Genomic DNA, 27,939 nt, shown 5'->3' on the forward strand with positions numbered 1-27,939 from the left:
ATTCAAGGCGGACTTGAGTGGATTTTAGAGGATTCTAACCGGTTTTTGAAGACAAATCTCTTTCCAAGTATGTTCTTTTTATCATAGTTTGAAAACTTTTTATAGTTTTAACAAATGTTCTATTGTTTTTGTTGTTGTTTGTAAATGATTTCAAATCATTTAAAAGCATTTTAACTCTATGTTTGAATCATTTGAAAGCCATTCAGCTCTATGTTTCACAATTTTTTTTGAAGGGTATGTAAGATTTTCTAAAAACAAACCCTAGTTGTTCTAACTTTGTTTATTCATTTTTATATAAATTTATGTGTAGGGCAGCGGTCAAGCATTAAAAAAACATGAAAAATCCGCAAGAAGAGTGGCCACAAACACCATGCCCATCTACATATATAGGCACTCGGCCTAATAATACAAGAGATAAGGCATGGCAGTATGCCTATGAAGCTCCAAATGATGTTGGGAAGGTAATATAAATTCCATGTGACAGACTTATTTCTGGAGGTATAAACCACTTCAAATACCACCTTGCAGGCATAAAGAAACATGATTCAAATCCTTGTCTCAATGCCCTACTTGCAGCTGCTAAAGAGAAAAAATTGAATAGGTAGAGGGCGAAATTAGCTATGAGGGCAGCCATAGCTGAATCTCAAGGAGCTCCTTTTGATATGCAAGAAGAAGAAGAAGCACTTCAGAACATACAAGGATCTCTTTGTGGCCCACGGATCCGCAAACAAAATGCCTCTTTTGTCGATTCCACTTCTACATTTCCTAGTTCTTCATCACTGTCTGCATCAGGGACAGGGATAGGGAATTATTTTGTGCCTAGGAACACAGCTGGATCGTAGCCATCATTAAAGGACGCTGGATGGTTCAAGGAGGTGCATGAGCAAACTGATATTGCAGCAACTGATTTTTGGTTTTTCAACAATATCTCAATGTATGTTGCTGATAGTCCCTATTGGTTGAATTTGGTGAATGCAATTTCAATATCAGGCAAAGGGTATAAGCCGCCTACTCACAAGGATTTGAGTGGAAAACTAGTATTTTACTATTTAGTAACTATAAATAATTGTGATTCACTTCAGTTCATTGTTATATTTTAAATCTTAATTGTTATTTCCTATTTTTACTAAAACTTTATTAAACCTAAATTTTGTAGGTTGCTTGACCATGCAGTTGGTAGGGCAAGAGTATTAATAGAAGACCAAAAGAACGAGTGGAAGAAATATGGTTGCACCATTTTATCTGATGGGTGGACAGATGGAAGAAGTAGAACCATTATTAATTTCTTGGTTGCTTGCAAAGATGATGTGGTGTTTTGGAAATCTGTTGACACCTCAAACAAAGTGAAAAAAGCACACACATTGGCTTCAATGTTGGCGAATGTTGTCATGGAGGTGGGAGTAGAGAATGTGGTGCAAATCATCATAGATAATGCAGCACCATATGTGGAAATAGGTAAATTTAATTTTTTTATGTTCAATATGAATCATGAATGTAATGCTATGATATTATTAAATTTAGATTTTTTACTAATTATTGATTTTTTACTAATCTTTTAGGTAGAATCCTCCAAAAGAGGCATCCCACACTTTTCTGATCACCTTATGCAGCACATGTCCTTGACCTTCTTTTGGAGGACATAAGAAAACTTGATTGGGTGAGTCCAGTTGCGAAAGATGCTAGGCGAGTCACCAAATATATCTATAATCACCCATGGGTTCTTAGTTTGATGAGAAAGACCACTAAAGGAAAAGATTTGGTGAGACCCGCTATGACAAGGTTTGCAACAGTGTTCTTGACATTGCAAAGTATTCTTGACCACATATTGGCTCCGAAACAAATGTTTGTGTGTGCTGATTGGGTTGCTTCATCTTACTCAAAGAAGCCCAAAGCAGAAGTTGTGGCACGGATAGTCTTTGATTACAGTTTTTTTGCAAAGGCTAAGGAGATTGTGGAGGTAAGTTCAATAATCAAAACATTATATTTTTAGTTGATCTAAGTTTCATTATTAATTCATAACTTACTATGTTATTAACTAATTTGTATTTTTCAAATTTCAAATGTAGATGTCTATGCCCCTGATTAGAGTCTTGCGCATATGTGATGAGCAACAATCCCCAATGGGAGGTCTTTATGAGGCCAGGGATAAGGCCAAAGAGGTTGTTAGACATTACTATCATGCAGAAGACTCAGACTTGACCCCATTTGGGAAATAATTGATAGGAGGTGGAATAATATGCTCCACCAACCCATTCATGCAGCAAGCTACTTCCTCAACCCCAAATTCAAGTACTATGATTGTCCTTGAAGTTGAGATTTTACTAAGACTTTATTTTACTTTACTTTACTTTTTAAAGTTGTGTAGTAAGACTTGATATCATTTTCTATTTGTTTTAGGGCTGATGATTCCTACTCAGATCCTAACAGAGAGGTCATGGAAGGTCTCTCTAAATGCATTGAGAGAATGATATCCAATGAAGTGGAGAGAGACCTTGTTGTGACCGAACAACAAGTCTATGTGGAATCGAGGGGTAATTTATTCTCTTCTATGCTAGCAAAGAGAGCAAGATCTACTCAATCACCAGGTAAAGCATCAAACTTTAAAACTTTTGCAAATTGATAAGTTGTGTTTCTAATTATCTTTTTTCATTGCTTTATAACTTTTTATATTTTGTTTTGCAGATGCTTGGTGGACAAGTTGGTGTGGCAATACCCCCAATTTAAAGAATTTTGCTCTCAGAGTCCTATACCAACTTTGTAGCTCATCCCATTGTGAGCGCAATTGAAGCTTATTTCAGTCCATCCACACAAAGAAAAGAAACAAAATGACTCAAAAACGGCTTAATGACCTTGTTCATGTGCACTCTAATCTTAAGTTGCGTATAAAAAGGGCACAGTGTTCAGCACTACCTGGTCCACTTGATCTAGAAGAGATAGATCCTTATACTGATTGGACAGCACAGGAGCCAGGTCCATTGTTTTCACCAAATGAGATTGCTGATTTGGAGAGGCAAGCCATGGAGGCGGATGCTGGCACTGATTTTCATTTCACAATAGATGACATTGAGGATGAGGACGAAGACGATGATGATTCAAGCTCAGAGGATGAGGCATTACCAGTGCCACATATAGGAGGACATACATCCTCTTCCAAGATGCTGAACCGATCATTAGGGATGTCGAGCGAGGAGGCACGACCAAAGTTCATAGTCACGCAGCAAACACCCTATCCCAGTGCGGGGCACTTCTTCGAGGACTAGACCCCCTAGCTTTCCTGCTAGTGCAGCTAGAAAGAGGAAGATGTGATTGTATTGATGTATTTAGACTTTTAGTATTTACTTTTGGTTTGACAGATTGAAACTATTTAGCATTTACTATTTTGCTTCTTGCTATGAGCATTCCGCATTAGAATGCAATTTTGTATGCACTATGCGTTTATATATATCTAAACTCTGCTTGTTTCTTTTGTGTTCTCTTTAATTAACTTATTAGATGCATCTTCTCATTAAATTTTGCAAATAATGTATTTTAAATTAAATTTCAGCGGTTTTTTTAGGTTCCCGAGTTTTTTTTAAAATCGACAAGTTTTTCCCAATTAAACTTTTGGGGGGCTTGGCAAGTTTTTGTCTTTGGCGAGTTTTCCAATTATGCTCTATATTTTTGTTGGGTGAGTTTTCACAAGTCTAACTCTCCCCTATGCTATTGAGTTCGCAACCTAGGCCCACAGACTAGGTTCGTATAATATCCCTAATGGATATTATACCAATTTTTCTCATAAACAGATTTCAAAATATAATAGATAACTCATGCCAACCCAACCAGCAATATAACCAATAATGCTCATTAAAAATATTCAATTTTAACATATCAGATTTGTTATTATATTATAATCAGCAATACAATAACATGCATAAAGTTCCAATCTTACAAACAACAATAAAAGTCAGATTGAGAACATATAAAAGAACTTGTAAACCCACCATGAACTTTGTTTTGAATCCATTGCAGTGATGAACCAAAGTTATGTCCAATCTACCAACTATGGCCTGAGATTTGTGTCTTCAGGTCTGAAATGGAAGATGTGCTCTCCCAATGTTTCTCCAAGAGAAACCCAAATTCTCCAAACAAGCAATAATCCAAACATGCCTAAAAATGAACGAGACTTCCTCTCTTAATGCTCAATGGCGACTCTTCAACTGCCTTCTATTCATCTTATCCTTCTTTGTCACCTTTAACCCACTTAATAATATTAATTTGACCCATTTTATAACTTTTCATTAAGCTCCCTTATGCCCAAGTTAATATTTTCTGAATTTGACTTTAGAATTCTTACTGTCCCAAAAAGGGGGACATTACAAGTCCTCCCTCCTAGAAATTACTTGCCCTCTAGAAATTGTGAGTCCATAATCCAATACCAAGGTCCCATGTCCATTTGCAAGCCGCTCCATAGCTTGTACTAGTAATGATATAATCAAGATTTGCCAAACTACAGAACCAACAATAAGGATGCAACATGTCTATCACTATGATCCTTGGATCCCAAATAAAAACCTTTGTGATGTCCCTTGTATCACCCATTAACTCTTGTAATACCTATGCCCATGAAGAAGATAATATCTATCAACTTATGTCATAAACTATAGTACCCTATTGGAAATAGTGAAGTAACCCCATAGTAGGTATTGCAAGAGTAAACATCTCAAAAGAGAGAAACTCATAAAGACATCATGTATCACCTCCATCAACTATGTAAGGACATGCATCACACTGACTATCTAAATTCTGCACATAGGAGTCGTCCATCAAAATCAAAACATATACTAAAAAATCATCAGACTCCTACCACACAACTCTAACCTCATCTTCATCATGCCAGGATTGGTGAAGCCCATCAGTGAAACTCAACCAAGATATACTGCTAACTTAGTCAATACTTGGGTCCGAAAGAAAACAACTCTCACATCCATCGCCCATAAGGAGATACAAACCGCTAAAGGAATCGACAATCTCATAATTACAACCAACCTCTGTAAGACCCCTCTAGATGTGTTGACTCTGCAAGTAATCCAGCTGGTGGCAATTGACACCATAATCACCCTATAAACCTGGATCCACATGACACCCCTGTGACATAGAAGTAAGCAACCCACTCAGATACATATCGCTTTAGTGAAAAACTGGCTGGTGACCTTATAAGTGCTGAGAAAATTAAAAAGGTGAAAGGAAAATGAAAAGTGAAAGGAAAGCAGGGAATGTGAAAAGGAAAAGAAGAAGCCAACAAGCAGAAATCCTAGATGGAATTGTTAATGAAGCAACAGTATTTTCAATAAAACATCTATTTCCTTGCATTGTTAAGTCAGAAAGGATACACTTTCTTTCTTAGCTGGATTTGCTCAAATACTTTGAGATGGAAAAACGATTGTTGGCTGAAGAACATATTTTTACATCATAATGATAGCAAGGAACATTTACAAAGAAAAGTTCTTATCAAAATGAGCATTCAATTCAATGACTATAATTCAATTGACTCTCGTGGTGACTAAAAGTCAAAGACTCTGCCAGTGAATTGATGAAGCAATGGTATTCAATACTGACAAGGATTTTCAATGTAATATATTGTTACATCCCAATTTTTAACCTAGCTTGAAATATAGCCGTTGAGGTTCGCATGAAGTCAGTTGGTAGTTTAATTTGATATAATCAGGCAAAATGGTAAGATAGTTGGTCGTTATGATTTTAAGTGAAGATGACATATTAGTTGATCGTTAATCACGAATTCATGGAATTAAGATGAAGGTTAATTGTTATGATTATTTATTATTAAATAATATATAATTTAATTACGAAGAATTTCCTTGCAGGAAGCATGTCGAAGGGGTGAAAGCATTGTCAGAAAAGAATTAGGCAGGACGTCACCATCACTGGGTAGACGGGTAAAAGACCTAGCCAAAATACATCTGCAGGACTTGCATGAGTTATTTAATACTTTAATTAAAATAATTGGGATAAAATATTAAACGCATATTAAAGGATTTTATATTATCTTTTGTCGTAGTATTTTTAAATAATTGTTTATAAATGCTCATTTAAATATAACAATGATTTGACACCATTATAATTTAATTAATAAAGTAATGTTGCTTGTATATGTAAGATTTTAATAACGTTAGAATTATAATAAATTATTATAATCCTTAAAATATAACTTTGCAACTCTATTCTTCCAATTTGATATTATTGCTTTTAAATGATAACACCTGGCATAATTAATCGATTTAAACTTTTGTCAAATTGAGTTTTTTCTTTTCCTCATCTTTAAATTGGAATTTTTGATGTATTCATATTTTCATTTTGGAAATTTGAGGGGGCTTTCTTTATAACTGATGGGAGATGGAAAGTCATTATTTGTCTCTTGTATGGAAGCCGTGGAATATGATCTTGTATGGGGAGGAAGCCAAAAGGTCTGGCTCGTAACTTTATTTTTAAACCATCAACATTACTTGGAAGAGGGGGGCAAAATCGGTTTTCTTTCATACATGAATTTCCATCGATTTCCTTGCTCAGAAATACTGTGTTAGTAACACCCGATTTTGAATTACTTGCATCCTTTCATAATGATATCATGCACCGCGGGATGAAGACCAGAGAGGCAGGTTGGAGATAGGCGGAAGCCTTTTTAGATTGCAGAGGCAATATGTCATCGCTATCCACCGTGGAACTTCAAGCTTGGAAGGCAGGAGTAGTCGAGCAGAGAGGCCGTCTCAGACCACAGTGACAGAGGGTCTTGTAAGATCTTTTTAAAGTTGTATTACTTACCCTTTGATGATTCGAAAATGCTAAAGTTTATTGTAAAATCGAACAGTCTTATGATCATGAAATTCGTTCTTCTTCATTTGGGGTTACGAGTCATGTTTTAAGCCAAACATAATTCTTATCATAGTCGTTTCTTCTTTTATATTAGAGACTGCAATTTATGATTGAAGCCATTCATGTTTCCCATTTACAGTCTGCTTTATTTTAATAGCGATGACAGTTAATGATAAGCCGGTTAGAAACCTTTTAAAATTCATTGTAATTTACTAAAGATCATTTGATTGCCAGTTGCAGTAACATAATAATGTTTTTACTTATAAACAAGACTGATAATCTTTTAATATCAGAATATGTAATCCTTTGACTTTTGCATTTCTTTAATTACCTATTCTAATGCTGAGTCGGCTCTAAGTATAAAACATTAAAAGCTCCTTGATTCCAGTAATCATGCAAGTATGTCATCTTGCTTTCATGCAAAAGATTACAAACTGTATCCAAACGAAATTCATAGATCTGTCTTTGTTTACATTCTGAAGTTAAATAAAGCCAAGTCGGTTTCATTCCTTTTTGAATCAATGAAATCCTCTGAATTCAGTCGATTGCCGTATGCAAGATTATAGCAATGTTTTATATTCATTAGAGTCGGATTACATCCAAAAATTTGGTATGACATTGAAACTATAAAGTCTGTTCTCTTATATTTATATATATATGTAGAGCTACTTGAATTATCTTCGGATCCATGCTAAGAAAGTAAATCAACCCAATTTAGAATCAAACCCATCCTGAATTATACATTTAACTGAGAATGAGATAATGAAACTAGAAGGAAATCACTAGGTAAGATGCCAGTATGTGGTGAAGAAGTTGTACGATATCATTGTGATCTTTAACCTAATAACACCTGGGAATCACAGGCTTGGAGGCCTAAATAGGTTGAGGAGGAGAAAAGAAAGGAATCTTCAATAATATGAATCAGCATTATCTATGTCATTTCAATACTTACCATTAATATGAATTAATTAATAACTCATACATATCCCTGTTACGGTGAACTCCTGCTGCCAAGTCGTATGGCGAGTTATATATCATGACACCCAGTGGATGGAATGATGTTCCCTGTCAATTCCGGGTAGGGAGGGCCTTTCTCGTTAGAGATCGTGTGGGGACATGATATGGTCCGAGGTTGGGTGGTAAAGCCCTTGACAATGTTTCACCTCTCTCAAGATGTCGGATATGCGTCAGAAAGAGATAAGCCATGCACTCAATTGTTTATCAGAAACAGGTATTATCATTTTTGTTTATGAGAAGGTAAGATTTAATTGAAGTATTTCATTGTTATCCTCATTTTACTTTCATATAAATGAATATTGAATATAAGTATTTATCTAATCTTGAGAATTTGTCACAGATAAGCAATCGAAGGAAAAGAAATCCGAGGCCCTAATTGATTGTGTGACAGCTGGAACCTTAATTGATATGGTGGTATTGGAAGCCCTAACTGAATCCGTGGTATCAAAAACCCTAGTTGAATCCGTGGTTGCGGAAGCCCTAAGTGGTAAAGCAATACCAGAAGCCATAAATAAACCGATGGTAATTGATGCCCTAATTGGTAAGATGATATGTGATGCCCTAATTTAAGTTATATTGGTATTTAGTGGTATTCATCAAATGATTTTTGAGATAGCAGTCGATTTGAGAAATTGTTAAGAGTATTGGTGGACTAACTCGAGTGGTTGCAGAAGCATACTTAGATGATTTTCAGTCTCAGTTTTCCGAGGTATGTGATTTCAATTTCTGAAGTTATTTCATTTAATGGTATTTCAAGTAATTGGATAAGAAATTTTGTTTAACTGATTTTAACGGTAAATCTTCTTCACATGAACATGAATGATGTAACTGCCTTCCTATGAAATCAAAGTTATAACTGAATTCTATGTTTATGATAGATGTTAAAATTAGACCCAGGAAAACCGGTTGTTACATATATGTTGATTGTTTAGCACCGGGAGTCTCTAAATCTGATGCAAGACACATGAGCAATTATTACCATACTATATTATTCCTCCAATTTTAATTATTTGGTAAAGATTCAATCAATACTTTAATCAATAAATGCAGCTGTTATGTCTTTGGAAAGACACAACTCTTGACAAAGTACACTACTTATGTGGCTAAGGATGAATTATTTGAAAACCACCGTCAAATGCAGCAAGTGTAAGATTGAAAGAAGGCTACGGATATCATAACATTGATGTTGCTGAGAACATATACATATTACAGAACTCTATCAAGAGGATATATTCATTTTGCTAAAGTCAATATTCTCATATGTATAACACAGGAGATAATATTGTGGACAGTTTGTGCTCATATATATCACAGAAGATAATATCAAATCAGAAAATATCTATTGAGACTAATGTCAACGTACGTTGGATTTATATTGGGATCGATCAAATTTATATTTACAGTCAATAAATATACAAATATATACAATAACAAGTATTGCAGATCAATTATATATTGATCCTAACAATTGTAATCAATCTCAATTATTTTGATTATGGTAAAAGGAAAAATTATTGCTGGGTTTTTTTTTCATCTTCAAAGTTGAAGGTTTTCCTAGGGTACCTTGGAGGATTGTTATAAAAAATTTGTTAACTCTGCTCTCTTCATTTAATCTGATCAAAAAACAACAAAATATATGGCCCTAAAAGGGATCTTTCATCCACAATGTGATCATATGTTAATTCTGTAATACCCTGCAGGCTGCAATTATACACATCAAAATACGCAAGCATAATCTTCATGAATGAAGATAGATAGTTCATAAAATTAGTGGAACCTAGAGCATTCAGTGAAATTATTTAATTTTATCATGATACAATTCCTTATCAAGTTCCTGCTGAAAATGGTTGAGATGTTTTTTTTTCTTTTCCAATTTATCTGCATCTCCTAAACAACCATGAGACTACATGTTTAGATTGATTATGCTACTGTAACAGTTACTATCATGCATCTAGAAGCATAACCCCAAACAAAATTATGAACCTTTCTTGCCTTGATCATGTGTAACATTTAATATTTAATGTGTCAAAACTTTATGATATGAATATTTACACATGCATGTAATCAAACAAGACATGCACATAAAATAAAATAATGAAGCTTACCAGAAAGCATTGACAGTGTTGTACTCTTTCCAGCGCCATTTGTACCAAGAAAACCAAAGCACTCCCCTTCATGAACAGAAAAACTTAACGAGTGAACCGCAACCTTCTCTGGCTGATTTACACTTCCTGGATAAACCTGTTAAATATAAGCAGTCCCATTGAGATGCCCTGCTAACAATGCAGAATTTATAATACACTGATAATATATATTAATATCTGTATAGATGATCATCTATTTCATCTTTTCTCCTTTATTCAAAGATTCATTTATTGACCTTTCTGAGATTTTTCAAGTAGATAATGCTATCTGTAGCTTCACCAGATAAAACTCTCAACCGCTCTGCTCGGACATCTTCATCCTCATCTTCAAGCACTGAAGCATGTGATTCAATAGTAGATATGATGAAAGGTTCTTTGATGCCCTTGGGTGATCCTGAATAATGCCTACTATCCAACTTCTGTGTAAGCCAAGATTTTACCAAAGTCCAACAGCCACACATGGAAGGCAGGAGATCAAAACCCATAACAAGCACGAAATATATAATGCTCTGTTAGCAGAAGAGAAACCAATCAGATATCATTCACACACAAAGACATACATTATATAAGCAAACAACAGTATTTACTCATTGGTATCTATACATTTCTAACTGCAATAATAATGTTTAGCATGAACATTCGCTTTATAATGCCTACAAAATATATTGGCATTATTTTATATTTTAATCTTTACTGAAAAAACAAGAAAGCAAGTGGAGAGAAGAAATGTACAGTACACTTAGTTTTATTATCCTAGCAAGTCTTTCAGATTCTAATTCACTACTAAAAACACAGCAGAATCAAACACCAAGATAGCATGCTCAAAAAATAATAAAAAGTTTAATGGTCTATGAATACTAACAACAAGTAATAACAACCCCTTGAAGCTTGTAATATGAAGTGAATTAACTCAGTTTGGCCACTGTTCATTTTACAACAAATACTAGTGCGGATAGCAGGCCTTATAAAAGACATGAAAATTCAAATATTGCATCAGGATTAGCTTCCTCATTACAATCAATGGCTCAATGCTGGCTGGAAAATATACAACTGAATCAAAAAAGACTGTGATTTACACCCAAAGAGGACATACTGCAATAATAGTAAATATCACACAAACCCTTCACACTCAGATGACCTACATAGATACAAAACAAAAGGGATTGGATAGGAACAAGCAATCACAAACAATATCAAACTCGTCAAAGAAATTGTCCCCCACAAATAAAAATAACCCATATGGTGAGTTCAATCATAATATCAATACTTTAAATTATTGTTGCACTAACTTGAGAGAATTCGGTAATATTGCATGAAAAAACACTTAGCAACCAGCCAACAAGCATTGTGTCAAACTTGTCTTTTGTGAAACATTTATTCTTTTGAAAACATGCAATTTAGAAAAGTAACTGCAAAAAAGGATTGTTTAGCAGTGGCAAACCACAAATTAGAATGCATCAAACTTTGCTTGGGCGATTAGAAAGACTTAATAGCAGGTTGTTGTCAGTCATTGTCTACCCAAAAGGAATGGCAAGCAGAAAAGGATATAAACTTTTAGAAAATATTGAAGATGGTTCTGACTATAATTATCTAAAATTAGTTTAATATAGCTACAAAAAAAGAAATGCTATAGACAAACCTTCCCCCATAGAAAATAGCTGCCCCTTAAAAAATAGAAAATTAGTTTAATATAACAAGTCACCCCATCAGGGTCATTCATCATCTTACATCATCAGGATCACTTTGGTGTTCTTAGATTTTGATTCTGATGCCTCTTCAATTGTTTTTGCAAGACGGGCAATTTATTATTATTACTCTTATAAATATGCTGAGGTTGTTATCTTTGATAGTCTTGTTGGTTGGTCACCTTAGTATCATAGCTCATTGGAACCGGGACGAAAAGTTTTAAATCATGTGAACAAGAAACAGTGGTCTTACGTGTCAGAATTTTAAATTATGGTGGAAAAGGTCATTTTCGGAGCCAAAAGCCATTAATAAATTAGTTTATGATGGCACTATTATATTTTAATTTTATATGTGGGAAGCTTCCTAAGTGAAGTTCATTTGGGAAACCTTGTGCCATTTGGAGATTATAAATGTGAGCTTATTTGATGAGTAAAGCATCCGATTATTTGTTTATCTCTTTGCTTGTTCTCTTTGTGAAAATTCTGAGACTGTGGTTTTCAGCCCTTGCTGAAGTATAAGGGTTAGATTCTGAGTTTATCTCACAATTTGTTCTGATGTAAAGCAAATTGTAATTGCTTCTCTACTCTATCTATTGTTATTCAGAAGTTGATTGAATAAGTGCTAAAGATTGAATTTTGGAGAACAAATTGAAGGCTGAATTATTAATTTTATGCTTTTACATCTTGGCTGGGAGTTTAATCTGAGTGTTGCAGGGTTGTCATTTCACTATAGGGCAGCAGTTTATCAATTGCAAGGTCGTGTTCACCTGTGTGACATTTCTTAGGGGCCGTGTTACAATTTTCAAGAGCTGCATTCAATTTATATGGCCTGCAATATATATTATTGGGGTTGCTGTAGATTCACATTAGACAGCAAATTAAAGTCAAAGTCAATCTATATTTCCAGGTTCGTGGCATTTTAAATATTATTGTTGCTACTATTTGTTTGAAACATTGTTGGTAATGAATTAAAGCTGCAGAAAATTGTTTGTTTTTCATAATTACATAATTGTACAGTTCGTAGGGCAAAACGATGAATTAATGTTGGCATTCATACTAACTTTTTAATATTAAATTGACCTAAAATTGTGAGTGCCAAATTGCATTCTCTAGTGTAATTTTGAAAATCTGATTATCAAATTTTCAACAATAACAGTAAAGACTATCAAATGTTAGAGTATTGATTAGCAAAAGAAAATTGATGATTGTTATGGATATAGCTAGTTGGGGTTATTAGAATGGTATCAGAGCTGTTTCCTACCATCCTATGGGGTAGGAAAATTTTTTTTTTTCAGATTTGTTGTTGTGATTGGAGTGATCAGCACTACTGTTTCTACATCTATGGATAGATACAGGAGGCCTAGTAGTTTCGGGGGTTGGCAAAGTAATGAGGAAGATAGCAGGAAATTTAATGCCTTGAGGGAGAGTATAGAGAAACTTAAGCTTCATTAGTAGAGGTTGGCAGAGAGCTTGTTGAATTTTGAAACAGTTGAGAGCCACAAGATACATGGTCTCCGCCTTTAGAAGGTCAGCAGGAAGGAGGCTTAAGGTTTCCCCAACAAGTGTCCACGATACACATATACCTATATTTAGTACGGCACTTGCTAGTCCTATCCACAGTGTTGATGATAGACTTATTTCATAGGGACATGTGGTCGTGTTAGTGATAGTGAAGGATAGTGGCACTGAGCTTCAACAGGTTGATGATCCTAGAACTGTTGCTACAGTTAGTGCAGAGACAATTGATGCAGTTGTTACCACTGATACTTCAGCCTCTCTCAACGACGGGATTATTATTGGAGATTTGTATGTGAGCTATCATAGTGTTGCTCTAGTGCAGGAGGTAAGTGCTTCCTCAGGTGGGACCGAGGCACGCACAAAGTCACCTAGCTATGATGCTAGTGATTTGGGCGTTATAGTAGAGTCAATAGATGGTGGTTCATGCTCTAGCATTATTGATGTACAGTTCGATGTTGAGTCATGTGTGTAGATTCAGGTGTCAACAGTTGAGGCTTTGTTAGGAGATGTGGATGCAATTAGTATGGACACATCTGATGATATATTTGATGATTCTATGAGCTGCGCCAGGAATGATATCCCTTGCCAGGTATCCGCTGATGACTATGAGGAGGTTTTCGATAGGTCCTAGGATCAGTGTTTACAAGATCTATCTTTTGAGGTGGAAGCTAAGACATGTAGGGATATTGATATTGTGAGGGATTCAGTTTCTTCAAATGAGGAGTTGATTGAGGTACATAGTAGTTGTATCTCAGATGCTAAATTGTGTGAGGATAATAGCACACATATGAGCGATCTTGTGGTGAACAATTCCAATTCAATTTCCTATCACAATGCAGTTAGTGAGACAGAGAGCTTGCATAGGAATCAGGGGTTACAGAGGCATCATGCAACTAGTTAGCTGAAGGTGAGTGATTGTTACATCCCAAATTTTGCCCTAATTTTTAATTTGATCATAACTGTTGGTTTGACGAATTATTTATTTTCATGATCATGTGAAATGAGTTAGTTATTTATATACGTTGTAATAATTGTTGATGATATGGCCGGTAATGAATTATTCTTTTCATGATCATGTGAAATGAGTTAGTTATTTATATACGTTGTACTAACTGTTGATGAAATGATCGGTAACCTATAACTGTTCTTAGATGATTAGCAGTTGATATAAATTAGCAATTAATATGTTCTATTTTGAATTACTATGGAATTAATATTTTGGCAAGAATGTTTTACATGGGTGATTGCAGGAGAAGATTGAAGAGAGGGGAAGCATTGCTAAACGGGATCATCGGAATGGGATGTTCGTTTGGTTCAGTCATCAGGGTCGGCAGGTATGACCTTAGACTTCCTTGGAAGGAATACGATGACTTGTCCACAAGTTACATTATGGGACCTACATGAGCTATTAAGGAAATAATATAAGAAAAACATAAAATAATCCAAATTAAAATATAACACATCTTAAGAAATTGCTTATTGATTTTTATCATATCATTATAATAAACACTTACATATGAACACAAATATAAAAATGAAACGGCACCAATAAATTATAATAATATAATCTAATGATGTCACCTCATCAATATACTTATGTGAACGTATATAAGAACATATTATAATAATAAAATAAAAATTATAACTCTTCAACTTCTCCTTTTTCTCTCTTAATTCTTTTCCCTCTTTATTTTCTTCTTTTTCAAATCAAATTTATGTTTTTGAAATTGAATGGTCATCTTGGAAACCAATAGAAGTCGAGGAGTCTCAGCTAGCCTTTAAGAAGACATGAATCGACCAAGGCAAACATCATTCTCTCTTCTTGTTTGATACGTCTACTTTCAAGCTGAGTATAACCATTTTCAGCTAAAAACAATCTTTTCGATTTCACAAACCAATATTGCTTTGTTCTTTCCTTAATCCGCTAGTGTAAGAAATCTGCAAGACAAGTCTCAGCTAGTGGGTGAAACAAATATCCAACCAAAGTTCTTGCCAAGGACAGGAGGAGCCATGCCAAACAAATCTCAAACCGCTCTCAGGTCATGCTTTCATGTTTCTTAATTCTTTTCTTTCTCGAGTTTAAAATTGACAGCAACTGGCTTCACATTGTTAGGATTGAGATTTATACACTATATGTTTTGTATTCCTTCCTTTCTGAATAAGTCCAATTGCAGCCGGATATGCATTGCTAGGACTGTGAATAAGATAATACATGCATTTGTATATCATGAATCTTCTTTTCTGAGTAGAAGTTCAAATACAGCCGACTATACTTTGTTTTAAAACAAATACCTTGTTGTTAATCTCTTGCAATCCCATAGAGTCAATGGGATCTTCTTAGTATTACCTCTGTGAAATGTAATATCATTTACAAATTCGAATGGTAGCTGTAGCAATTTAAATGATTATATGAACCAACATCAAAAACCATGCTACCACAATTTCCGAACAAAGATCAGAATACTATAGATTCTCTAACACCTAGGAATTCATTGGCAAAGATGCCATGAAATGGAGAAGAGGTGTAAATAATATCAGAATGCTCATGATCTTACAAACACCGAGGAATTCACCAGCAAAGGAGCCATGAAATGGTGAAGAGGTGTAAAATAAATAGAATGATCATAATCTTTCTGGTACCTAGGATTCACCAGCAAAAAAGCCATACAAATGGTGAAGAGATGGAGTTAACCTGCAAGAACCGAGAATGAAATCAAATATGTTTAACTAAGAAATGAAACACTTAATAGCTCATGCTTGTCCCGGAAATGGAATCTGTTGTCAAGTTGAGTGGTGATCAGGTCCATGCACCCATCTAAAATCCTTGGCCAAGGTAGCTTATAGGCATATGTGTCATTCTATGATCACTTGATGTCCGTAGACATCACTTATATAGGTATAACTGATTGGGCACTCAAAACCACCCGAGAACTCGGATGGCAGGACTGAAGAACATCCCAAGCCCGATCTCAAGGTAGGGAGGGTCATTCTAATATGTTAGGATGTGTGGGGACAAGTATGGTCCGAAGTTGGGAGGTCAAGCCTATGTCAATGCTTCTCCTTTTACCAATACCAAAGCTCGCACAACCACATACAAAATCTTCCATTATTACTGTATGTTTTTCACTCTTTTACTTGTTCATCTTTTAGCATGAATATTAGATAGTCTTTTTATTTCAATTAGGGTAACTAATTGCCATCTAAATTTAAATAAGAAACTGTATATTTTCAGTTAGATATGAACTTAGTTAAGAAAGATAGTCGTTACTTTATTTTTCAGCTGAATATGATTTTAGTTAGGAACGGTTAAAATTGTTTACATTGTATTTATTTAGTTATCGTTTTATTTATTTCAGCTGAACATGAAATACAGTTAGATTAGTAATAGTTTCTTATCATAGTTATATTCTATTAGTGGCATGTGAAATGGAATCAATTACTTATTAAGTTAGGAGACAATAGATCTTTAGGTGTCTTGAAATTGGTTATGAAAATTCGATTGTTATAGTGATAGTGACATTTCTTCAGCTCTTGAGCATTATGATGCTATCCGTCGGATACTAGCTACATCTGGTTGGGGCGCTCCCATGCCTAATAAGCAGGGTGATAATAGTCTTTCGCTAGCAGAGATTCATGCGCTTCGAGAGGCTGTCAGGATCTTGAAGCATAGTTACTCTCGGTTGTTGACAAGGATTACCTTCTCAAGTGGGGTAGCACCTGCTATGAGACATGTTAGCAAAATATGAGGTAGTTGAGCTCACCCAGGAGCTTGAGGTGACTATGAAGTCTCTTCAATATACTCACTTGGCTCTTCAAGAGTCATAGTCAATTGGATGCAGTTACCATGGAGTTAAAGTAGGTATAGTTGACACTAGCCCCAAACCCTGTTCAATTACATATTGTGGTTGGTGGAGAGTTTTCCTCCATGGTTGGGGATGAGAGGCGTAATGATGCGGCAAACACATCCGCCTTGGATATAGGTGCAGTAGGTATGGATGAGGTAAGAGTATTAGTGGAGTTGAGCTCTCATGTTAATTTGCTTCCTACTGCTACAAGCAAATCTATTTCTTCATTTCATACAGTTGGTACCATTGGACAATTGGCAGTGCCACATTTTCAAAGGGATTAGTCATGGGTCACAGGGGAGCAGGTTGATGCTTCCATATATAATTTCTAATGCACAAAGTCTTTTATGGAGTATCTTTTGGAGAGTTTGGATGTGCAAGAGGATTCATACAGAGTGTCTGAGGGTACTCTCATCCGAGACTCTCGTGCTATTCCAAGGTTGGTGGCAAAGATTGTAGAGACACTGTCTACTATGCTTCCCCACAGAGATTTTGAGGTTGGATTTGCTGAGAGGGTTGCCCAGGATCCTTCTCGACCAATAGTTTGGAGTCAGAGAATGGAGCCATCTTTTGATTCCCAATTTGATGATGATGAGCCCTTGACAAAGATCGGGAGTTTTTATCGGCATTACACTATGAGGAGTGCTCATCACTTTTCTTTTGACCCAAAGCTAAAGGACTTGGTTTCACGTCGATGTGGGTTGGCTCCAATTTCATACCCATTATGGGATAGGTTAGCACCATCTTTTGTAGATGGAATTGACAAATGCAAGTTAGATCCCTTGCACTATCTACACACCTGGGACAATTTGGCAAAAGTTGGAGTTGGTGGTAGTGTTTCAATTATCTATGGTTGTTACCATCTCCACAATGCAGTTGCATGTGAGTATCAATTTGATGGGGACTCGGGTGTGGACAGAGTTGGTATTTCAGTTGGATTGAGTTTCAATGGGTTGTCATCACCATTAGCATCTACAGTCAAGTCAGTTTCCAGATGATTCTATCATTCATATCAATTACCTAGGTGCTGATGCTATAGGAGTTTCTTGTACACAACAGGGATAGTACACAATTCTACCTTTAGGATCCAAGCGAATTGTGATGTTCATTTTGCTCCACAATTACTTAGGAAAAAACAATCTTAGGGAGGACTATAATGTCCCCATTCTTAGTAGGTTCCTGCAACTAGCTAGGTCAGTTCACCATTGCGACCCTCGTGAGTTGACAGTGGGGTTTGAGGGTCTAAGTTGTGTGGTTATAGGCTTTCCAATAGCCTATGGTTTGTTTTGGCCCCGTTTAACAACTTACTATTTATAGTAAGTCAATCTGTTTGTTCCGATGAGCTCAGTTGAGGTAGAGGAGTTGGAGGATGCTCTCAATTTTTATTTTAGGTTTCCAGTTTGAGCTCCAAGAATCTTGGACGGAGTGTATGTTTATACTAAGTCATTGCATCGAGTTCATTCATCATTTTTCATCATCAGGATCACTTTTGTGTTGTTAGATTTTGATTCTGATGCCTCTTCAGTCGTTTTCGCAAGACAGGCAATTTATTATTATTATTCATATAAATACACTGAGGTTGCTATTTTTGATAGTGTTGTTGGTTGGTCACCTCAATATCATAGCTCGTTTGAACCAGTTCAAAAAGTTTTAAATCATGGGAACAAGAAACAATGGCCTTACGTGTCAGAATTTTAAATTATTGTGGAAAAGGTCATTTTCAGAGCCAAAAACAATTAATAAATTAGTTTATGATGGCACTTTTATATTTTAATTTTATATGTGGGAAGCTTCCTAAATGAAGTTCATTTGGGAAACTTTGTGCCATTTGGAGATTATAAATGTGAGTTTATTTGATGAGTAAAGCATTCGATTATTTGTTTATCTCTTTGCTTGTTGTCTTTGTGACAATTCTGAGTCTGTGGTTTTGTGCCCTTGCTGAAATATAAGGGTTAGATTCTGAGTTTATCTTGCAATTTGCTACTGAGGTAAAGCAAATTGTAATTGCTTCTCTACTGTATCTACTATTATTGAGAAGTTGATTGAACAAGTGCTGACGATTGGATTCTGGAGAACAAATTGAAGGCTGAATTATTAATTTTATGCTTTTACATCTCGGCTGGGAGTTTAATCTGAGTGTTACAAGGCTTCCGTTTCACTATAGGGCAGCAGTTTATCAATTGTAAAGTCATGTTCACCTAAAGAGGGTTTGTATGACATTTCTCAGAGACCGTGTTACAATTTTCAAGAGCTGCGATCAATTTATATGGCCGGCGATATATATTATTGGGGTTGTAGATTCACATTGGACTACAAATTAAAGTTAAAGTCAATCTATATTATTTCCAAGTTCTTGGCATTTTAAATATTATTGTTGCTACTATTTGTTTGAAACATTGTTCCTAATGAATTAAAGCTGCAGCAAATTGTTTGTCTTTCATAATTATATAATTGCACAGTTCATAGGGCAGAATTATGAATTAATGATGGCATTCATTTTAACTTTTTAATATTAAATTGATCAAAAATTGTTAGTGCCAAATTGCATTCTCTAGAGTAATTTTGATAATCAGATTATCAAATTTGCAACAATAACATTAAAGACTACCAAATGTTTGACGAAATGTTAGACTATTGATTAGCAAAGGAAAATTGATGATTGTTACGGATATAGCCAGTTGGGGTTATTACACATTTACTTTCAAAGCAAAACAACTCCAAAAAAATATATGATTTTGTCCACTTCCGGATAAACTAGAAATTACATTGGAATTCACCAAACATTCACAATACAAAGTTATTATAACCAACAAACTAGAAAACTCAAATAAAGGAGAATTAGAAGCATAAAAAATTGTTCTTTTTATATTTTATAAAATTTCCCTAACATCTAAACACAGAAAATCTTCACAAATTCAAAAGCTTCACATCAAATCTCATGTAAAAAAAGGTATGCCTTCTAAAAGACCCCAAAACATATACAGAGCACTTGTATTTTAGCTAAGTTGTTGATTTGGGTACGAGCACAGATTCAAGTTCAAGTTTGGGTTCATGGGTTCAGGAAAACAAAAAGAATTCCCATTTGAGTTCGTGAGTGTATATATGTATATGTGTGTGTGTGTGCGTGTGTGTGTGTGTATAAAACTAACTTACTGAGTAATTTCATAGTTTGAATATATCAATGGTACTTGATCATTGATCAATGCCAAATGTCAAAGATAAACATGAAATACTCAATCATTAATACATGTTCATGATTGTAAAGAAAATCATACTTCGAATTAATAAATTGCAAAATGAAATTTCAAAACATGGACTACTTCATTAGATTGATAGACATAAAAGCTTGAAACATAATGATAAATGACAAATATTTAATAGTTTGTCAATGATCAAAGACTCGTAGTTTAATTTTTTTAAGTTCACTTTTTTGGCCCCAAAGGCCATGGGTCCATGTGGGTCCTCCCGGATTTGCCCATGTCAATGGTGGGTCCAGGCAGGGTCCCTATTAGGGACTCTGGATCTGCCCGGGTCCTCGGACCCAAAGTCCCCAACAAGGACCATGCCTAGACCCGGGCTTGAATTCAGACCTGAACCCAAGCTCCAGGGTCCAAACCCAGCTTCCCAATATTTTAGGACCTCCATCCCGAGCAACACCATGGGTTTTCTTTCCCGTTGTTTTTTCGCTAGTGCCCACATCTAAATAGGGTTAAAAGTATTTTAATAAAATAATATATAATACAACAAGGCATGACCCTTTTACAGATTTAAACAAAAAAAACTTCCAACCTTAGTTACCGGATTCGTGCCCTAGAGGCCGGATCCGAATTCGGGTTCGATCCGGATCCAGATTCGTGCAGATCCGAGCAGGATCCTTGTTTTACACAGTGGATTCGTCCGGATTCATGGCCCACGAATCCTGACGAATCTACTATGTAAAACAAGGATCCTGCCCGGATCTGCATGAATCCAGGCACGAATCCTCAAGGATCCAGCATGAATCCTCAAGGATCGATAGGTTTAAGTGAGTCTAAGTTATTTAATATGACTTTTTTAAATATTTTTTTTTGCTTTCTAGTGCTAAAATGACCTTTCTATGCATTATATATACTAATAAATGAGAGAAACAAATAAATAAATAAATAAATATATATATATATATATATATATATATATATATATATATATATATATATCTGTTACTAGTTGGGGCTTGGGCAAGATCAGTAATATTAATATATATATATATATATATTCACGAATCCTAATCGGGAAAAAAAAAAAATCACGAATCCACGGATCCGATTCACGTGCCCGAATCGGATTCGTATCCCGAATCAGTAACTAAGCTTCCAACTAATAATTGAAAATCTAGAAATATTTTCTAGTAAAGCACAATGGAAATCTTTTTTTGAAAGTACACTGAAAACTAGAGTTTTTCATCCTTGAAGCTTAAAAAGCCTAAGGGTTTTCATCCTCTAGAAAAGAAGAAGAATGTACCTTAATTCTTGTAAAATTGAAACGGTTCAAAAGTCTGTAGGGGCTTCTCAAAAACACTCATCTTCATAACTTCATTTTGAGGAAACGAAATAATATTTCTTTCTTTATTTGTAAATATTGCCCAAGGTTATTAATATTATTGTTTTGAAAATAATAGTTTTGCATCATCGTCTAGCAAACGTTTTAATAATCACTTAAAATACTTAGTTTTTAATAATTAAATATATATTGTTGTGTGAATAATATTTTTGCATCATCGTTTGGCAAACATTTGAATAATCACTTATAATACTTTTTTTAAATAATTAAATATAATTCATCTTGTAATTTTAATTTTTGTAAATCTCATATTTAATTATTTATTTAATTTCCCCTATTTGATGCATCTTTGAAAATATGACAGCTTAAAATCACTCAATTATCATTAATTAATAATTTCAAACAAAGGGAAACGATACAAACACTAAACTTGTATTAACCTGATTAATATTCGTAACAAGTACCTTACTCCAGAGTTTTCTTAACCAAGTGCCTCTAATGATGAGTCTGTTAACAATAATGATTTTATCCTTCATATGTCTCAAAACATCAACCAAAACGCATGCCATCATGCACAAATATATTTGAATTTATGCAAAAGAATATATGTGCCATTTACTACAAGTTGTCTCTTTCATTCTTTCACCATTGCTAGAGTGCTTTCCAAAATAAAATTAAACTTGTTATGACATAATATGAAACTCCAAATATGTGCTGTTACTATCTTTTTAAAGCTTCTTTTCTTGATTTAGAATTTTTTATGAGATGTATAAAATCACAACCATCCTTGGAATTTTCGATTTCAGAATTACAGTCACCATAACATTCTTATAAATTGCATATCCATCAACATACCATTTCTGAAAATGGCAATGAGTCAACCTTCATAATTCTTGTAAGATTATAGCCTGTAAGGATTTCTTTGACTAGAACACCTTTTTCCTTATCGGAATCTTTGCATTAACAAGAAATATGTGTTCCTCTTTGACTTGGTCAAGCCAAATATTCGGCTGGCATATAAATGTATTCGTTAGTCAATAAAATGTCCTTTTCTAAAATAAGATCTTCCACTTGCATGCCAAATTGCTCTACAGCATAGTAGACCTTTGTTTCTATAATCTCTTCATTTTCCATTAATATTTTCTTTGGCTCCAGCTACATAAGGACTTCCTTAGTTTTGAATTCTCCTTTATTTTCCTTGACTTTATTGTGTCTTTGCATGGCTGATCCAACTGAGTTCTCCCCCATCTCTTTGAACCATTTTTCATCCTTAGATCATAAAACTCTCAAAAAGTCAACCCGCCATCTATTGTTTGTATATCTAGATCATCACATTTTTCACAATGCTTTTCAAAATCATCTTTTATGAGATGATTATGATGATGGGCCTCTTCTTTTTCAGGATGTTCCTGTTAATGTTACTAGATTTATTGCAGCTCAGAATATGTATAGCTTTTCAAAATTCTTTTGAACAATGATCTCACTAACTAATTTTTTTTTGACAGATTATAATCAGAATGAAAACTATTATTTTTCACAATGGGTCTGAAACAATAATGATAAGTTCTCATTGTTATATTTGTAAAACTGAATATAGATGGAGATCAAATCCTAGAAAAGCTCTGCACTATTGATATGTGTGATTGCCCTCTAGACCAATCAGGCTGAATATATATATATATATACAGAGAGAGAGAAAGATGTATAAGTATATACACACACACACATATGTTTATGTATATATGTATGTATGTATGCACGATTTTGAGACATGCCTATTCATTCACATGCCATTTCACAAATACCAACTTTAATTACCTTAATAGTGCCAATTCAATTTGACACTAATGCATATTGTTATCGGTAGTTGGAACATACACATAATCAGATTCAGATCTGATCTATTGTGAATAATATTTTCTCATTGATTGAATATCGACTCATATGAATGGCAAATACAAATCGATCAAATAAAGATGGATCAGATCAGATTTACATGACAAAAGAGTTTACACAGTAAACATCTTTATATATATATATATATATTAGTAAAAACAAATAACAATTTGAGACTCGATCTCAACTTAAATTTTCAACCATACCAAGTTTAGGGAGTTTTGACCGTGCACTTACTCCCGGAATAAATGATTCCATGATGTTGGGAGGCCACCTAGAGCTATTACTATTAACTGTTTACTGTCAATCTGATTTCCAATTGTTGAAAGTTGATCTCTCAACTCAGTCATCATCATAAAATATGCTGTGACAAATTCTCCCTTATTCATTTTCACATGGTGAAGCTGTCTTTTGAATGCAAGGATTCTGCTAGCGTTGTTTATTTCATGTGTACTCAAGAGATTCAAACATATGGCATGCAGTATCACATTTTGATAGAATAGGAACTATATGGCCCCTAACTGCACCCACAATAAATTTCATAGCCTCTACATTGTTCTTGATCCATAGAGTTTTCTTGGGATTATTCTCTGGTTCATATTCATTTTCTTTCACAAATGAATCTAGTTCATTTTTTTTTTTCATATCATCATAACTCTGAACTTCATGATACAAAATTGGATGCTCCTTCAAGACGATCTTCAAATCTGAACACACTTGACATTATGAAGAATGAAATGTGATTATTCTTTCAAGAGAGAATTTATATTTTGAGTAATCTGTATTCTCATATCTAATTGGATCTTTCTAAGCAAGGTTATGATAACATGTTAACGTTGACTAGATCAGATAAAGATGGTGAATAATATTTTCTCATTGATTGAATACCGATGGATCAGAACAGATTTACATGACAAAAGAGTTTACACATTAAACATTTTTTATATATATTAGTACAAATAAATAATAATTTGAGACTCAATCTCAAGTTTGACTTAAATTTTCAACCATACAAAGTTTAGGGAGTTTTGACCGTGTACTTATTCCTAGAATAAATGATTCCCATGATGTTGGGAGGCCACCTAGAGCTATTACTATAAATTCTTTACTGTCAATCTGATTTCGAATTGTTGAAAGTTGATCTCTCAATTCAGTCATCATCATAAAATATGCTGTGACAAATTCTCCCTTATTCATTTTCACATGGTGAAATTGTCTTTTGAATCCAAGGATTCTGCTAGTGTTGTTTATTTCATGTGTACTCAAGAGATTCGAACATATGGTATGCAGTATCACATTTTGATAGAATACGAACTATATGGTCCCTAACTGCATCCACAATAAGTTTCATAGCCTTTCATTGTTCTTGATCCATAGAGTTTTCTCAAGATTATTCTTTGGTTCATATTCGTTTTCTTTCACAAATGAATCTGGTTCATTTTTTTCACATCATCATAACTCTGAACTTCCATGATACGAAATTGGATGCTCCTTCAAGACGATCCTCAAATCTGAATACACTTGACACTATGATGAATGGAATGCGATTATTCTTTCAAGAGAGAATTTATATTTTGAGTAATCAGTATTCTCAAATCTAATTGGATCTCCTTGGCAAGGCTATGATACCATGTTAATGTTGACTAGATTTATTGAAACCTAGAATATATATAGCTTTTCAAAATTCTCTTGAACAATGATCTTACTAACTAATTGTTTCTTTTGCAGACTATATAATCAGAATGAAGATAAGTAATATTTTTAACAATGAGTCTGAAACAATAATGATAAGTTTTTATTATTATATTTTCTAAACTAAATATAGATGGAGATCGAACCCTAGAAAGGCTTTGCACTACTGATATGTGTGATTGCCTTCTAGACCGATTGGGCTTTATGTATATATATATATATATATGCACAATTCTGAGACATGCCAATGAATAGGCATGTCTCCACATTCAATGACATGTCATTTTATAACTAACAACCTATAATTACCTTAATAATGCCAATTCAATTTGACACTAATTCACTCGTAACTAATGCATATTTTATCATTGATTGAATATCGATTCATATGAATGGCAAATTTAAATCGATCAAATACAGATCGATCAGATCAGCTTTAGACTTGAAAAGTAATTTTCAGATTACCGTAGGTGGTAATTATAATCAATATAATGATTTGTATTTAATGTGTATATGTATACATCAATATACACAATGATATTGATGTACATGGATGCATATTATCTACGGATTATCGTATTAATATTATCATCCATATTTTTTGAATGATGCTATTATTTCAACAATTCCTCTTCTCTTGACAATATTTTTTCTGTAATGTCCCCATTTTTAGCAGGTTCCTACAATTGGCCAAGTTAGTTCACTGTCGCGACCCTCGAGAGCTGACAGTAGGATTTGAGGGTCTTAGTTGTGTGGTTATAGGCTTTCCAGTAGCCTATGATGTGCTTTGGCTCCGTTTGAGGGACTTACTATTTATAGTAAGTCAATCTATTGGTTCCAATGAGCTGAGTTGAGTCAAAGGAGTTGGAGGATACTCTCGGTTTTTATTTCAAGCTTCCGGTTTGGGCTCCAAGAATCTTGTAGGGAGCGTGTGTTTATAGTGAGTCACCCCATTAGGTTCATTCATCGTCTTTCATCATCAAGATCACTTTGGTGTTGTTAGATTTCGATTCTGATGCTTCTTCAGTTGTTTTCACAAGATGGGTGAATAATTATTATTATTCATCTAAATACGCTGAGGTTGTTATTTTTGTTAGTGTTGTTGGTTGGTCACCTTAGTACCATAGCTCGTTGGAATCAGGGTGAAAGTTCTAAATCATGAGAACAAGAAATAGCAATCTTACATCTCATAATTTGAAGTTATGGTGGAAATGGTCATTTTCGGAGCCAAAAGCAATTAATAAATTAGTTTACAATGGCACTTTATTATGTTTTTCTATTGTGTGTGGGAAGCTTCTTAAGTGAAGTTCATTTGGGAAACTGTGTCATTTGGAGATTACAAATATGAGCCCATTTGATGAGTAAAGCATCCAATTGATTATTTTCTTTTGTTGCCTGTGAAGAGTTTCTGAGTTTGCCGATTTCTTTGCCCTTGCTGAAGTATAAGGGTTTGGAATTAAGGAGTGTCTGGTAATTCACAACTAAGGTATTGGGAATTAATTCTGAGAATTGTCTTAATTAAATTATAGTATTTCCTAACTGTTATGTACTATACCTGGGAATTTCATTGTGGCTAGAGAATTTGTGTTTTGGAACATCATTATTGTCTATTGTTTGGCATGGTTAAAAAGGAATGTATTGTTGTTGTCGCCCCTATATTTGGCAGCGATTTCAGACTTTGTGGAAGGCTGCAATCAATTTTTGGAGGGCAGCAATCAGATTTTATAGCACCTACAATTATAAGCGAGCAGCATGTATTTCTAAACCTATGAGTAAATTGGATTTTTTTTGTAATGGGCACCCCTGGATGTCCCAAAAAACTAAACCAAATTGCTGAAAGGAATTATGTCAAACAGTTTGCATTCAACTTCTTAAAACCCCTTATAACTCCGGAAATCAAACGTTTATTTGTTTGTTGTGTTTCATGCATGGAATTGGTATCATACAACATAAACAAGAAAGGAACTACAATAATATGCAAAGTGGAAATGAACTGCTGCTAATAAAATGTTATTTTCAGAATTCATAAAACCAAATACATGGCAGATTTATCAACTCACTAATTACTTCAGCAATATTGTCATAATACTCCAGCCCATGCTTACGAACTTGCTGCTACAATACTTTGTCCTTCAATCAGTCCACTACCTTCGTAATACCATTCCCTCAAAGCGGCATAAGCGTCGGACAAGTAGTGAAGAAGATATGAGCAAAATACCAAATCTGCCTGTAGCCGGAAATGCAACTAAACTGCCTGATAATGAAGCCAAAAACAAAGAATTCCAAAGGCCAAACCCCAAGGGAATGACGTCTAGAATGTTACAAGAGAGGATAGACGTCCTCAAATGCCAAGAACTGAGCTGCAACTCACATACCAATTTCTTCTCATATTCAACCTGCCTAATGAAGCCACAGATGCTTCCTTTTATTCTATTCCCATGGGTCCACTCAACTCATATGGGCAATGTGGGATAAAAGATGTGTAATATAAAACATATATTAAAATACCCCTTATGTCTCCCTTGGGTACACATCACCATAAAATAAATATTAAAGTAACACTTTAATATTTTACAATTAAATTAGACGTTACTTTAATAAAACTTCAGGCATTAAAATGTATTAGCAATCGAACTCCGAATAATGCGAGTGATAGCTCATCGGAAAGCTCTCACCGAGGAGTATCGAATCCAATCACCAAAATTGACCTGCACTGTGTCCTGCCGACTTACTAAA

At 34.6% G+C, this 27,939-nt stretch overlaps 1 protein-coding gene across 5 annotated transcripts in view; it reads right to left on the reverse strand.

The window, feature by feature from the left end:
• The window catches only part of ABCA1 (ATP-binding cassette A1), a 307,414-nt gene that overhangs the window by 41,454 nt on the left and 238,021 nt on the right, over positions 1-27,939 (reverse strand). For all 5 annotated transcript variants that reach the window (XM_089804610.1, XM_089804609.1, XM_089804613.1 and 2 more), the window contains 2 exons: positions 10,265-10,537; positions 9,990-10,125 (listed from right to left, as the gene is read on the reverse strand). In XM_089804610.1, coding sequence (XP_089660736.1) covers positions 9,990-10,125; positions 10,265-10,537 — 409 coding nt within the window. The remainder of the gene's footprint in view (positions 1-9,989; positions 10,126-10,264; positions 10,538-27,939) is intronic.

The sequence above is a fragment of the Cupressus sempervirens genome, chromosome 10 (genome assembly GCF_028749045.1).
Source record: "Cupressus sempervirens isolate cs-2001-9-10 chromosome 10, ASM2874904v1, whole genome shotgun sequence".
NCBI lineage: Eukaryota > Viridiplantae > Streptophyta > Pinopsida > Cupressales > Cupressaceae > Cupressus > Cupressus sempervirens.